The sequence below is a fragment of the Dendrobates tinctorius genome, unplaced genomic scaffold (genome assembly GCF_039654945.1).
Source record: "Dendrobates tinctorius isolate UK_male_01 unplaced genomic scaffold, ASM3965494v1 ptg000009l, whole genome shotgun sequence".
In the NCBI taxonomy this organism is placed as follows: Eukaryota; Metazoa; Chordata; class Amphibia; order Anura; family Dendrobatidae; genus Dendrobates; species Dendrobates tinctorius.
Window position 1 is genome coordinate 5,767,501 of NW_027361677.1, and position 15,086 is coordinate 5,782,586.

Below are 15,086 nucleotides of genomic sequence, written 5' to 3' on the forward strand. Positions count from 1 at the left end.
GTGTGTGTGCGCGCGGGCCGTGTGTGTGTGGGGGGGGGGGGCGCGGGCCGTGTGTGTGTGTGCGCAGCGTGGGCCGTGTGTGTGGGGGGCGCGGGCTGTGCGTGTGTGTGCGCAGCGCGGACCGTGTGTGTGTGGGGGGGGGGGGCACGGGCCGTGTGTGTGCGCGCAGCGCGGGCCGTGTGTGTGTGTGGGGGGGGCACGGGCCGTGTGTGTGTGTGGGGGGGGGGGGCACGGGCCGTGTGTGCGCGCAGCGCGGGCCGTGTGTGTGTGGGGGGGGGGGCACGGGCCGTGTGTGTGTGTGCGCACAGCGCGGGCCGTGTGTGGGGGGGGGGGCACGGGCCGTGTGTGTGTGTGCGCGCAGCGCGGGCCGTGTGTGTGGGGGGGGGGGGCACGGGCCGTGTGTGTGTGTGCGCGCAGCGCGGGCCGTGTGTGTGTGGGGGGGGGGGGGCGCGCGGGCCATGTGTGTGTGTGTGTGCGCAGCGCGGGCCGCGTGTGTGTGTGTGTGGGGGGCGCGGGCTGTGCGTGTGTGTGCGCAGCGCGGGCCGTGTGTGGGGGGGGGGGCGCGGGCTGTGCGTGTGTACGCGCAGCGCGGGCCGTGTGTGGGGGGGGGTGCACGGGCTGTGTGTGTGTGCGCGCAGCGCGGGCCATATGTGTGTGTGGGGGGCGCGGGCCGTGTGTGTGTGGGGGGGGGCACGGGCCGTGTGTGTGCGCAGCGCGGGCCGTGCGTGTGTGTGTGCGTGCGGCACGGGCCGTGTGTGTGTGTGTGCGCAGCGCGGGCCGTGCGTGTGTGTGTGTGGGGGGCGCGGGCTGTGTGTGGGGGGGGGCGCGCGGGCCATGTGTGTGTGTGCGCAGCGCGTGTGTGGGGGGCGCGGGCTGTGCGTGTGTGTGCGCGCAGCGCGGGCCGTGTGTGTGTGTGGGGGGGGGCACGGGCCGTGTGTGTGTGCGCGGCACGGGCCGTGCGTGTGTGTGTGCGCGCAGCGTGGGTGCGTGCGTGTGTGTGCGCGCAGCGCGGGCCGTGTGTGGGGGGGGGGGGAGCGCGGGCCGTGTGTGTGTGCGCAGCGCGGGCCGCGTGTGTGTGTGGGGGGCGCGGGCTGTGCGTGTGGGGGGGGGGGGGGGGGGGGCACGGGCCGTGTGTGTGTGTGTGTGCGTGTGTGCGCGCAGCGCGGGCTGTGCGTGTGTGTGCGCAGCGCGGGCCGTGTGTGTGTGCGCAGCGCGGGCCGTGTGTGTGTGCGCAGCGCGGGCCGTGCGTGTGTGTGTGTGCGTGCGGCACGGGCCGTGTGTGTGTGTGCGCGCAGCGCGGGCCGTGTGTGTGTGTGGGGGGGGGGGGCACGGGCCGTGTGTGTGTGCGCGCAGCGCGGGCCGTGGGGGGGGGGGGGGGGCGCGCGGGCCATGTGTGTGTGTGTGTGCGCAGCGCGGGCCGCGTGTGTGTGTGTGGGGGGCGCGGGCTGTGCGTGTGTGTGCGCAGCGCGGGCCGTGTGTGGGGGGGGGCGCGGGCTGTGCGTGTGTACGCGCAGCGCGGGCCGTGTGTGTGGGGGGTGCACGGGCTGTGTGTGTGTGCGCGCAGCGCGGGCCATATGTGTGTGTGGGGGGCGCGGGCCGTGTGTGTGTGGGGGGGGGCACGGGCCGTGTGTGGGGGGGGGGGGGAGCGCGGGCCGTGTGTGTGTGCGCAGCGCGGGCCGCGTGTGTGTGTGGGGGGCGCGGGCTGTGCGTGTGGGGGGGGGGGGGGGGGGGCACGGGCCGTGTGTGTGTGTGCGCGCAGCGCGGGCCGGCTGTGTGTGTGTGCGCGCAGCGCGGGCCGTGTGTGTGTGTGTGTGTGTGTGTGCGCGCAGCGCGGGCCGTGTGGGGGGGGGGCGCGCGGGCTGTGCGTGTGTGTGCGCAGCGCGGGCCGTGTGTGTGGGGGGGGGGCACGGGCCGTGTGTGTGTGCGCAGCGCGGGCCGTGCGTGTGTGTGTGTGCGTGCGGCACGGGCCGTGTGTGTGTGTGCGCGCAGCGCGGGCCGTGTGTGTGTGTGGGGGGGGGGGGCACGGGCCGTGTGTGTGTGTGCGCGCAGCGCGGGCCGTGTGTGTGGGGGGGGGGGGGGCGCGCGGGCCATGTGTGTGTGTGTGTGCGCAGCGCGGGCCGCGTGTGTGTGTGTGGGGGGCGCGGGCTGTGCGTGTGTGTGCGCAGCGCGGGCCGTGTGTGGGGGGGGGCGCGGGCTGTGCGTGTGTACGCGCAGCGCGGGCCGTGTGTGTGGGGGGTGCACGGGCTGTGTGTGTGCGCGCGCAGCGCGGGCCATATGTGTGTGTGGGGGGCGCGGGCCGTGTGTGTGTGTGGGGGGGGGGGGCACGGGCCGTGTGTGTGCGCAGCGCGGGCCGTGCGTGTGTGTGTGCGTGCGGCACGGGCCGTGTGTGTGTGTGTGCGCAGCGCGGGCCGTGCGTGTGTGTGTGTGGGGGGCGCGGGCTGTGTGTGGGGGGGGCGCGCGGGCCATGTGTGTGTGTGCGCAGCGCGTGTGTGGGGGGCGCGGGCTGTGCGTGTGTGTGCGCGCAGCGCGGGCCGTGTGTGTGTGGGGGGGGGGGCACGGGCCGTGTGTGTGTGCGCGGCACGGGCCGTGCGTGTGTGTGTGCGCGCAGCGTGGGTGCGTGTGTGTGTGTGCGCGCAGCGCGGGCCGTGTGTGGGGGGGGGGGAGCGCGGGCCGCGTGTGTGTGTGGGGGGCGCGGGCTGTGCGTGTGGGGGGGGGGGGGGGGGCACGGGCCGTGTGTGTGTGTGCGCGCAGCGCGGGCCGGCTGTGTGTGTGTGCGCGCAGCGCGGGCCGCGTGTGTGTGTGTGTGTGCGCGCAGCGCGGGCCGTGTGGGGGGGGGGCGCGCGGGCTGTGCGTGTGTGTGCGCAGCGCGGGCCGTGTGTGTGGGGGGGGGGCACGGGCCGTGTGTGTGTGCGCAGCGCGGGCCGTGCGTGTGTGTGTGTGCGTGCGGCACGGGCCGTGTGTGTGTGTGCGCAGCGCGGGCCGCGTGTGTGTGTGTGCGCGCTCGCCGCCCAGCGCTCCTTTGTGCCTAGGAGTCTGCAGACTTTCCGCTCAGACTTCCTGCCTGTAAAATCTTCCTTGTTTTACGAGACTTGGCGAGCAGAGGAATCTCGCTGCTTCGTCCTTTTGTTGACAGTTTTCTCTTTATCTGCGATGTGTCAGTTCTTTGTGCGGAGACTGTATGTAACACAAATCCCCTTTTCTGCACTAACTCTGCCACTAGTGTGTCCTTCCTGACGGTGTCCGTGTGTGTGACACTTGTGTCCCTAGATCTCTGCTCACAGCCGGACGCCCTCCGCTCGCTCCAATGCGCCACATCTGGTCTCAGCCAGAGATCTCTCGCTGCAGTCACTGAGCGTGTAACGTGGGAAGCCGCCGTGTGCTGTGCGGACGCTGTGACCGGCGATGTGTGATCTGTACGCAGCGTGTAGACTTTGGATTTCGGCCATAATGAACGCTTGTTGGGTGATTTTTGCTCTCTGCCGTCCGCTCTTCACCCGAAACATTGATTGCTACTTAACCCCTTTCCATTGTGACCTCGCACGCAGCACCAGGTAGGCTCCAACCTGTGGTTTTCTAGCCACAGCAAAGACACAAGTGCTGAGCTCTGCAGACAACATATTGGAGGAAAATTAATGCAAATTGCTCCTAATTTCCATCACACAAGTGACGCGTGATGCTGTGCGCAAAATATCCATTTCGGGCGAAGTTCCCATCATAGCTATTCAGCGCGCTGCACAAAAAACCTCAGTGCATTATATTTCCGGTAAGGCTATGTGCACACGTTGAGTATTTGGATGCAGTAATTTAGGTTCCATTTCTGCATTTCTCAGAGGTATACAAACGGCTCTTAATTTCTGAATCTCGCATATCTTGTATGTAGGAGCTTCCCCTAGTGGTAGTTACACATTAACACTATTGTGACATTACGCCTCTGACTGTCGTCTGGCGTGGTTTTGGTGGTAGGTCCAGCACTGGCTGTGGTCACAGATACAGAACACATAAGCTTTGTGGCTCCAGCTAATGTGACCTCTTGCCATGTTCGGCACACAGGATGGAACATGTCCATAATGGTGCATTGTTTTATTGATTCTACATGTTGTGCAATTGATGCCATTTCTCTTCTTTCCATGTCAGCTGCACGCAGGTTCACAGACAAGCACGAGTGGATATCTGTGGAGGACGGCGTTGGAACGGTTGGAATCAGCAAGTTTGCCCAGGTACAGACTTGTTTGTGGAATATTCCTGACTGTGATCTTTGACATCTGCAAACACCGAGCTGCAGGATTCATCTTTATTTTTGACTGAACTTTGACTGAGCGGTGGTTACACACGAGCTAATGACACGTGTGTTGTATTTGAATGTAGTTTGTTTTTTAAGAAAGTGTTTCACAACTATGTCAGGGTCTCCTTTGCTGTCCCTAAAGCTAGGGGCGCTCTAGCTATCCATGCTTCCTGGATTACTTCTGATGGTGTAGACGCCGGGGCCGCGTACCTTGCTGACCTCCTGAATCAGCCCTATATCTGTCCCCATCCGTCACTCAGGGAAGTGGGGAGTAGACATGAGCAAATTTCGGGTCAGGGCTTATTCGGCAAGCTATAGCGCTTGTTGAATAAGCTGCAGAGGGAACCTGGCTTTCTGGATCACGCCGGCCGGTTTGGCTCCGCAGCTGCAAGTCTCACGGCTTTGTGACAGTCACGACACACGCATGGAGAGCCTGTTTGTTGGGCTCCCCATGCATGTGTCGTGACTGTCACACAGCGGTGACACAAGCAGCTGCAGAGCCGAACGGCTGATCCAGGAAGCTCGGTTCTCTGCAGATTATTTGGCAAGCGCTATAGATTGCCAAATAAGCGAATTTGATAGGGTCAGGGCTTATCTCTAGTGGGGAGTAATGGTGTATGTATATCCATAACCCAGACTAACAAGGGAGGATGTGTAGGGATAAATGAAAACACCAAATATGCGCACAGAAAATACCAAATATACACACAGACAAAAGAGGGGAACGCTGGGGAGACAAGGAAGGTAAATTAGATGGGAAAAGGACAAGCTATTGCACACAGCAGAAACACCTAGCAACAATTGCAGATCAATCCTCCAAACAACCAACTACTGACGCCTCCATTCCTTCACCACAGTACCAGACAAACACTGCCAATCCAGATTGCCAGAGGGGACTGGCCAACACTGAACAGCTGAGATCCTCAAAGCTGGAGTCTTCAGAGACTCTTAAGCTGAGCTGGTTAACCCCTGCACTGCTGACAGAAACCAGAACTGTTTAATATAAGGGAGCAGTGTTTTTAATCAGCGCTAGAGTAGGTGAAATCGGACGGCGCAGTCTTTTGGCCACTCTGTCGTGGTGACAAAAGGCTTCCATCTTATCTTGCCCCACAGGCAAGACATAAAAAGCATACATATGTTGTCACATAGAGTACAGAACCAGTACTTGCCAGAAATTCATGCAGCTCCTTTAATGTTGCTGTAGGCCTCTTGGTACTTTCCATTTTAATTTTTTTTTTTTTTTTCTTCAATTTTTGAGGGATGTCCGCTTCTAGTAACGCCAGATTTGAGCCACTTCTTGTTGACCTTCTTCAGTGTTCATGCTCTATCTTAATGCTTTGGAAAGCTATTTCAACAAAGAGATCCCTTTGCTGTGTTGTCAGCTGTTTACAGACAATGGCTTTGCTCTAAAATGCAATTAACAAAATGTCAGGAAAATGCAACTAAAATTTCCAAACTTTATGGGGTTAATCGGCATCCCTGTAAGTGAATGCGGCCGTGCCCGGATTACTATGTACCATAAGTGTAATTGTGATGGCTAATTCTGAGCACCACCACATCGCCCAATTATAAGAGGGTGTTCACACTTGGCAACAAGGTTTTACATTTTTTTTTATTTCTCCTAAAAATGATTTCCGTCTTTGTTTCTTAATGAATTTGTACATATTACGAGCGTCATTAAGTGGGAAGAGGTCCAAATTTTTATTTTGTGTAGCAAAAAATGGCATTTTTAATAGGGGTGTGTGGGTTTTTAATATTTGGTGTATGTGTTTTATTTCCTCCAATCTCACATGTACATGTGTTTTCTTCTAGGAGTCATTAGGAGATGTAGTTTACTGTAGTCTTCCTGAAATCGGTGCCAAGCTCAGTAAAATGGGTAGGTTCCTTTTCTTTTGTCTACAATGTTTGCCTGCAGATTTTTGCCGTCGCTCGGAATATCCAGAGTGAGGAGTTGACTGGGCAAAAATTGAATGTGGTTTTTTTTTTTTTTTTTTTTTACATTGTTTTTCACTACATAAATAAGCATCAGCTCCTTTAAGGGAGTGTATCAATCACTGCTGATCCTGAGAGCGGCTCTGAAGTGATGGTACCATGTGCACGGCGCTGCTCTAAGGCAATGGCGGAGATTACCACGTCCTGTTCCAGCGGTGCCTCGGACAGTGAGTGGCACAGTCATGTGCATACCACCATCACTTCATGCAAACAGGGCGGTTAAGGACTTTAAAAACTTCCATCAAAACTGAAAATGTGCATTAAAAAAAGTTGGATTTCTCTTGAAGACTGACACTGATTTTTACACGTAAAGTGCTGTGTGAATGTTCCCTTACGGTCCTGTATCCACTGCAGAGGCTTCCTTTGTAGTATTTGTGTGGGTCAGCCAATGTATGAGTCCTCTAACTCCTAGGCCACGTCCAGGAGACGGTGGATGGAAAAGTGGAGCACGAGTTCCACTCCTGCTTTTTAGCTTACAAGTACTGATCTAAAATATTGACTGGGAAGTACAGAATGACTGTTCAAACCAAGCACAGGCACTCTGCGCACCCTTAGCGTGGCTGAACAGTAAAGTGCATCTTCCTATCTACTGGTCTTCCATCTTTTTTTTTTTTTTTTTTTTCCCCATCTGTCTTAGGCCTACAAAACCAAAGCTGTCCAAGAAAAAGTATGGCTAAGATGGGTTCAAAATAAGTAGCTGGGTAGGTGCGCTGAACTGTGTGACCATGCCAAGGGTGCAGCAAGCGTCTGTGCTTGGTTTGAACAGTCATTTTGTGCTGACAGATTTCCTTTCAGGCTGACGTCACTTTCCGTGTTTTTGTACCAGATTATGAACTGGCCGCAGGTCTCCTGACCTGATCTCAACCACCTCACATGTCTATAAAGGCTTTGAGGTTTGTACAGGAGACGCGCAGGTGGTTCGCCCTTTTGTCCCTGCGACTCGTATTTGTGAAATTGGCTTAACACGCACTTTTCAGAGTGCAACCCTTGTTTGTACACTGACATGCTTTAGTACGGTAATGTGAAATATGAATAGCAATACGGCTTTGGAATATTTGGGGGGGATGAAATGCTTTGCACATAATTTCGCCAAATTGTGTCTGGGTGAATACCTATTTTAGGCTGATGGCTGTATTCCTGGGTAAATTTGGCACATCCAAACTAGTGCAATAGACTGCAACCTTTTTTTTGTACATTGTTTGTATATGGAGGTAGCTCCTCCTGGTATGCACCTATTCACACTAGTTTGGAAGTGCCAGTCAGTTTTGTCATTCACGCACTTTTCAAGCCAAGGATCAGCACTTGATGACGTAGGTGACCAGCATTGTACCAGCTCGATCTCTCCTGTAGTCTCTGGTTTATTTGGGGTTGTGCATTGCAGACATGTCTGGTTCTGATCTGCACACGACCCAACCGATTGCTGTATTATGTAGTGACTTCTTCTCTCCGCCCTAGATGAGTTTGGCACGTTGGAGAGTGTGAAGGCGGCTAGTGAGCTCTTCTCTCCCCTGACCGGAGAAGTAAAAGCAATCAACGACGCGCTGGCAGACAATCCGGGCTTGGTGAACAAGTCCTGCTATGATGAAGGTGAATAATATCCTGTGCGAAGCCTAGAAATGTCGCCTGCAATGTGGCTGCCATTCCGGCTGTTCTACCAAACCTGGACTATTACTGAGATTCCGTTTAGTAGAACTATGGCTGTCGGGTCTTGCAGGCATGGTACGACCGTGAGGACAGCTGAAGTGCAAAATGTCAAGGAGCCTCCAGAAAAAATAATTTCTACATGTTAAGTGGTTTTTTTTTTTTGTTTTTTTTTTTGTTTTTTTCTTCTACTATTGCTGGGTCCTAAAAGTATATACAGTGTGTTTTGTTTCTCCAAAGCTTCATCTCTCGCTTTCTTCTCCTACAGGGTGGTTAATAAAGGTAACGGTGGATGTTCCCTCGGAGCTGGACGACCTGATGAGCGAGGACGCCTATGAGAAATACATCAAATCTATTGAGGAGTGAACGCGGTTCAGCGACACGTCGTAGTCCTGCTTAGATTGAGTAGTGGCACAGGAGGGCACGTGCCCCCAGGTCAGTGGACTCGCCTACTACAGGATAACCAGTCTTGCCCTCCTCGTAGCTTTAAGTTGAGCTGGTCGACAATGAAGCCTCTTCAGGATCCTCTGTTTCAATGTCTTTTTATAAGAAGAATCTATCTGAAAATTTTACAGTGAATAGAAAACTAATTAACAAAATGTTTAGTCTTTTTTCCTATATTATTTTTTTTTTTTTTTTTTTTCTTCCTGTGTCCTATTTTGGCAGCAGCAGAAACACTAAATGACACTTTCCAAAGACTGTTTTACTTTTTCATAAAAGAAAGTGATTTTTGTATGATGGCGGTGGATGGTGTCTACTCCAATCACGGGGACAGGAGCTGAGCCACCTTTTTGCTACAGGTTTGCCAATAATGTGTAATAATAAAAAGGATAATCTGGAGTACTGAGCCGTTCTTTCACCTTGTATTTATGCAGCAGAATCCGTGTCGTCCCTGGCCAAACTTGCTGATCATCCATCCAGGGATAAAAGGGTCTTACTCCCCTTGCAAAATATCAACTATAAAATTATATTTTACAAAATAATCAATGTTATTTCCTATCATAGTGGTGTTCCCAAGATCCTAACTCTGGCATGCTGTATTCGATCATATACACACTGCTGGCTTAAGCTGCTGGTCCACCTTGACCCCATAAAATATCCTATGCAGATCCAATGTTTACACCTTTGTAGCCACTCGGGTGGGGGTGCGTCTCCTGCTGTTCATTCCCAGGTCTGGGATACACGGTGGCACACACAACAGAGCTTTTACTCTCTCTGTGCAGTCTTTCTGCACAGGCAGGGTTTTCTACTTCTCTTGCTCGCTCTCTGCAGTCTTCCTGCGCAGGCAGGCAGGGTTTCTCCCTCTGAAGTCTTCCTGCGCAGGTTGGCATGGTTTCTCCTTCTTGCTCGCTCTCTGCAGTCTTCCTGCGCAGGCAGGGTTTTTCCTTGCTTGCTCTCTGCAGTCTTCCTGCGCAGGCAGGCAGGGTTTCTCCTTCTTGCTCGCTCTCGGCAGTCTTCACCACCTTCTTCTGTGTGATTGGGATTGGAGTCGTTCCATCCAACTTCATCTTCTTCATCCGGACGTTTCAAAGTGAGAAACAGAAGAAAAAGAACGGAAGTAGCGTCCATGTCTCCTCATAGGTGTATGATTGGAGTTTCTGATGCACTTCACTATCTCACAGTGACTTCTCTCATCCAAAATCCACAGCCAGGGGGGTTGGGGTGATGCCTTTAATGAAAAACGGCACGTAGCGGGCTGTCCCACTGAATAAAATACAATGTTACCCATCCTTACTTTTCCCCTTTAAAATTAATCCCCATTTTAGTGATGTACTCCCCCCAAAAAATCTGTTGTTCTTTGGAAATACCTGGCGGGCTGGGACAGCTCCATCACCAGGGGGGTCAGAAGGATGGGATGTTCCATAACTGGCCAACAAGGCACATAGCCCTATAAAAGGAAGAGACTTTACAGGGGTATTCCTGTCCCACTAGGTGGTAGATAATGAAGAACTATGCTACATTTCTAAATGGAAGTATTTGCTATTTTACCTACTACTGGGATAGGATCTTGGCGATTGGGGTCATTTTTTAAGGATTACACCCAAAAGTCTCTTTAACGTAATATTATTAAAACAGTAGATTGGTGAATGTATGAAGGGTCTGGCTGCTTTGATATCCTGGTGATCACTGGGTTTTGTTCCCTGCAATTCTTGTTTTTAGACATTATCAATCATCTATATAAAATAGACAAGAAAGAAGCTGTGCTGAGCGCCCCCTACTGTACAGTGGTGCACGTTGAGGATAAGTGCCACTTAGAAGAAAAGCAATTTTTAAATAACATTGAAATAGTCATAAAATAGAATTATTTGCAGACTTCCCTTTCTCAGCCAGGAGGGGGCGCTAAAGAATGTTTTTGGATAACTGACTACAATAGTCATTGCTAGGGAAGAGACCTGACTCCTTGTAAGACCTTCATACTAAACTCTTGTGGTGGGCATCTGCTTCATTCACGGGGCGTGCTGAAGGTTTGTTTTATTTCTACAGACAAGCCATTAAAGAAAAACTAGGATAACAGCAATTTTAAAGGGGGTTATGCCAGAAAATGGTATTAAAATAAACAGGGCAAGTGTTAGATGGGGTGGAAGCAAACTGGGTATTGTGAGTCTGTGTAATATTCGGTGTGTAACGGAACAAGCACAAATAATCCAAGCTCAATAAATTGGTGATACATGCGGCATAAACGCATGGTCATATTGGCCCCAAAACATACAAGAAACAAAATAAATTGCCTTAGCTACAGCAGAGGTTTTGCTTGTTTTGTTTCCTGTAGGTTTTGTATGGTAAGTGTTACATCCAATTTGCATGTTGATGCTGTGTGTGTTGCACACTTAATAATACAGAATAATACAATGAAGACATTTATAGGTGGAAACATATCAATCATCCCCTGACAGCCTCCTGATGTGTATCGCAGAGCAAGCTGTGTCCTGACCCATCTGGCTATGGACCCTTTGGACGCTGCCTGGCCTCTCCTGGGACCCTGAAAGAGAACAGGGAGGTAGTCAACCAGGGAGTTCAGATAATCTGAGTATTGTAAGGGGCATTTCCCGAACATCTCAGAATGATGATGAAACTATCTCCTGGGACCTGAGAGAGGTTGTTACCACCTGTGGGGAGGAAGCCTGGGTCAGAAAGGTTGTTACCACCTGTGGGGAGGAAGCCTGGGTCAGAAAGGTTACCACCACCTGTGGGGAGGAAGCCTGTGTCAGAAAGGTTGTTACCACCTGTGGGGAGGAAGCCTGGGGTCAGAAAGGTTGTTACCACCTGTGGGGAGGAAGCCTGGGGTCAAAAAGGTTGTTACCACCTGTGGGGAGGAAGCCTGGGGTCAAAAAGGTTGTTACCACCTGTGGTGAAGAAGCCTGGGTCAGAAAGGTTACCACCACCTGTGGGGAGGAAGCCTGGGTCAGAAAGGTTGTTACCACCTGTGGGGAGGAAGCCTGGGTCAGAAAGGTTGTTACCACCTGTGGGGAGGAAGCCTGGGTCAGAAAGGTTACCACCACCTGTGGGGAGGAAGCCTGGGTCAGAAAGGTTACCACCACCTGTGGGGAGGAAGCCTGGGGTCAAAAAGGTTACCACCACCTGTGGGGAGGAAGCCTGGGGTCAGAAAGGTTGTTACCACCTGTGGGGAGGAAGCCTGGGGTCAAAAAGGTTGTTACCACCTGTGGTGAAGAAGCCTGGGTCAGAAAGGTTGTTACCACTTGTGGGGAGGAAGCCTGGGTCAGAAAGGTTGTTACCACCTGTGGTGAAGAAGCCTGGGGTGAGGGCTGAGTATGACTATCTGGTAAGAATTGTGTAAAATACTGATTTACTGACTGACATGTAAGCTAATGTAAGGGCTACATTTTCAGTTTCAAAATCTTGATTAATCCATCTAATAGTGCTTTGAAGACCAAGGTGAGATACTCAGGACTGGAGCGACATACCGGGCCACCCCACTGCTTTAAAGAATCTAACTATTAAAGGGTGACCGGCGATTTTCCAGTCTAGAAGGGCCCTAGCGCCGCGTGGGCTTTTTTTCCCCAGCACCTTCTCTCGCCATGTTTGTAAAGAAGTCCAGAATGGCCACCCAAGGGACCTGGCTGTTTCCCATTGGGTCTGACCCTGAAATCATGAATAACATATCAGTTGTGATTTATTTCCTGGATTTCATAAGGCTGGAGAATCAATTTTCTGAGTATCCTCTAGCTGCTAGAAGTTTCTACTCAAATGCCATGCCGTCAAATGGAGACCCCTCATGTTGGGATGTAGTATGGGGTTCGTGGGATAGGAGTTCGGGGATCTCCAGAAGTAGCCATGGGTCTCCCACAGCCAGTCGGCGTAGCCATGTGAACCGAGTTTTCCTAGGCCGGGAGGGTGTTATTAATGGCCCGCAGCAAAATTTGCACAGACCGATCAGAAGTGATATCGGAATTAGGGAAATCACAAACTAGCTCCCTCGGCCCAGTAAAGATCTCGGAAGTCTCCAGATTTAGAAAAAAAATGGGATTAAAGGGGTTTTTGGTTTTCAGAAAACCCTGGTCCCCGGGTGCAATTTATTTATTTGTTAAACAACTGCCTGTGTCTGGTACTAGCTCATTGTGATAGGCTGCAGCGCTGTCAACATGACATCAGCACTGCAGCCAATCACTGAAGAATACCATAGACTGACATGCTTGTTCCTTCTGGACCTGGCGCCCTAGGTTTCACCTTCCTATTGCCCACCACTATAATGTGCCAAAAACATGATACCTTTATGATGAGCTGCACGGGAGTCGCACAGTTTGGGGGGTTTGTGTGAAATTATGCCTAATTCGCCTTTTTTTTTTTTTCCTCTTTTTGTTTGTGTGTATCACAACAACACACAAAATTACCCATGGTTTGTTATTGCAGTAAACCTATGTATAATTTTCCGGAGCCATTTCTAGGGTGCCATCACTTTCCTGTATGGAAATAAGTGGTGATTTATAGCCGGACACTCGTTTAGTAAAATCTGTAGCAGACAGTGCAACCTTATAAATCACAGGACGCTCCACCGATGGCTGTGATGAATCACTGATTGCTGTGATGAATCATTGATGGTTGTGATGAATCACCGATCCCTGCTGTCTGCTGGCAATAGATTTAAATGTCTCCCGGGAGGAGAGGCCAACTCGTCTTCTTGGTGCTTGTATTGATGGCGACGATCAAAGCGGCATTTGTCACGAAGTAGGCTGACTTATTTCACCTCCATATGTCTGTATCAGGATGGGTGTGATATAATGCTCCCTGTCTTAGGGGTCACTGATGACACCATTGTCCAGTCCGAAATCACCACTATGCCATGGAAGAGCAGATAATACATTTCTATTAGTGAATGGAAGGTCAGAAAGTAAGTGACCTGATGACCTTGAGTGGTGGTGTCTCTACCATATGAGTCACAGGAACCCAAACTGCAAGGATCGGCTCTGCCATTATGGCTATAGAAATTGTCAAAATCATGAACGTGCACCTCCATTTCCTGGAGTCTTTTATCTTAGACATTTGAAGGGTTATTCCCATCTCCATATGTGGTACATATGGGGGTTCAGTCTATGTGGGGGTCCATAAGGGATTTCAGGTTATATGCAGGGGTGCAGGGACCATAAGGAGGCGCAGTCTATATGTGGGGGTCCATAAGGAGGCGCAGTCTATATGCGGGGGTCCATAAGGAGGTGCAGTCTATATGCGGGGGTCCATAAGGAGGTGCAGTCTATATGCGGGGGTCCATAAGGGAGTGCAGTCTATATGTGGGGGTTCATAAGGTGGTGCAGTCTATATGGGGGTGCAGGGACCATAAGGAGGTGCAGTCTATATGTGGGGTGCAGGGACCATAAGGAGGTGCAGTCTATATGGGGGTGCAGGAACCATAAGGAGGTGCAGTCTATATGCGGGGGTCCATAAGGGAGTGCAGTCTATATGTGGGGGTTCATAAGGCAGTGCAGTCTATATGTGGGGTGCAGGGACCATAAGGAGGTGCAGTCTATATGTGGGGTGCAGGGACCATAAGGAGGTGCAGTCTATATGGGGGTGCAGGGACCATAAGGAGGTGCAGACTATATGTGGGGTGCAGGGACCATAAGGAGGTGCAGTCTATATGGGGGTGCAGGGACCATAAGGAGGTGCAGTCTATATGTGGGGTGCAGGGACCATAAGGAGGTGCAGTCTATATGGGGGTGCAGGGACCATAAGGAGGTGCAGTCTATATGGGGGTGCAGGGACCATAAGGAGGTGCAGTCTATATGGGGGTGCAGGGACCATAAGGAGGTGCAGTCTATATGTGGGGGTGCAGGGACCATAAGGAGGTACAGTCTATATGCGGGGGTCCATAAGGAGGTGCAGTCTATATGCGGGGGTCCATAAGGGAGTGCAGTCTATATGCGGGGGTTCATAAGGGAGTGCAGTCTATATGTGGGGGTTCATAAGGCGGTGCAGTCTATATGTGGGGGTTCATAAGGCGGTGCAGTCTATATGTGGGGTGCAGGGACCATAAGGAGGTGCAGTCTATATGGGGGTGCAGGGACCATAAGGAGGTGCAGTCTATATGGGGGTGCAGGGATCATAAGGAGGTGCAGTCTATATGTGGGGTGCAGGGACCATAAGGAGGTGCAGTCTATATGGGGGTGCAGGGACCATAAGGAGGTGCAGTCTATATGTGGGGGTGCAGGGACCATAAGGAGGTGCAGTCTATATGGGGGTGCAGGGACCATAAGGGAGTGCAGTCTATATGCGGGGGTACAATTACACCCCCAGAAAGGTTCCATTTGTGCCAATAACACACAGGAGCGGATTGGGTATTATTTCCACTTGTCTGTTTTTATAATGAAAAAAAATAAATGGAATTCCCTAAGGCCTGTTTCACACTTCCGTTTTTGTGTCCGCCAAACGGATCCATTTCCGTTTTTTTGACGGAAACTGATGCAAACGGATCCGTTTTTAAAAAAACGGATCCGTTTTTTTGACGGATCCGCGGTAACCGTAATGGAAGTCTATGGGACAAAAAAACGGATCCTGCAAAAAATGGCGGATCCGTTTTTTAACGGAAAACAACGGATTTTGACGGATTTGAAAAAACGGAAGTGTGAAACAGGCCTAAGGCGTCATTCACACGGCTGTGTTTAAACCCATACGTGAAAAAATGGTCCGGGACGTGTCTGTCACCGACCCATAGACTTGT

The 15,086-nt window shown here is 52.2% G+C and overlaps 2 protein-coding genes across 2 annotated transcripts in view; one reads left to right on the top strand and one right to left on the bottom strand.

Moving 5' to 3' along the window:
- GCSH (glycine cleavage system protein H) overlaps nt 1-8,755 on the top strand; it is a 12,284-nt gene extending 3,529 nt beyond the window's left edge. Inside the window, exons 2-5 of the mRNA XM_073582414.1 lie at nt 4,135-4,217; nt 6,095-6,158; nt 7,730-7,861; nt 8,184-8,755. Coding sequence (XP_073438515.1) covers nt 4,135-4,217; nt 6,095-6,158; nt 7,730-7,861; nt 8,184-8,281 — 377 coding nt within the window. The 3' untranslated portion in view covers nt 8,282-8,755. The remainder of the gene's footprint in view (nt 1-4,134; nt 4,218-6,094; nt 6,159-7,729; nt 7,862-8,183) is intronic.
- The window catches only part of LOC141096037 (protein phosphatase 1 regulatory subunit 3E-like), a 49,802-nt gene continuing 43,251 nt past the window's right edge, over nt 8,536-15,086 (bottom strand). The window contains exon 2 of the mRNA XM_073582403.1: nt 8,536-10,895. The gene's annotated coding sequence lies outside the window, so the exon portion shown is untranslated. The remainder of the gene's footprint in view (nt 10,896-15,086) is intronic.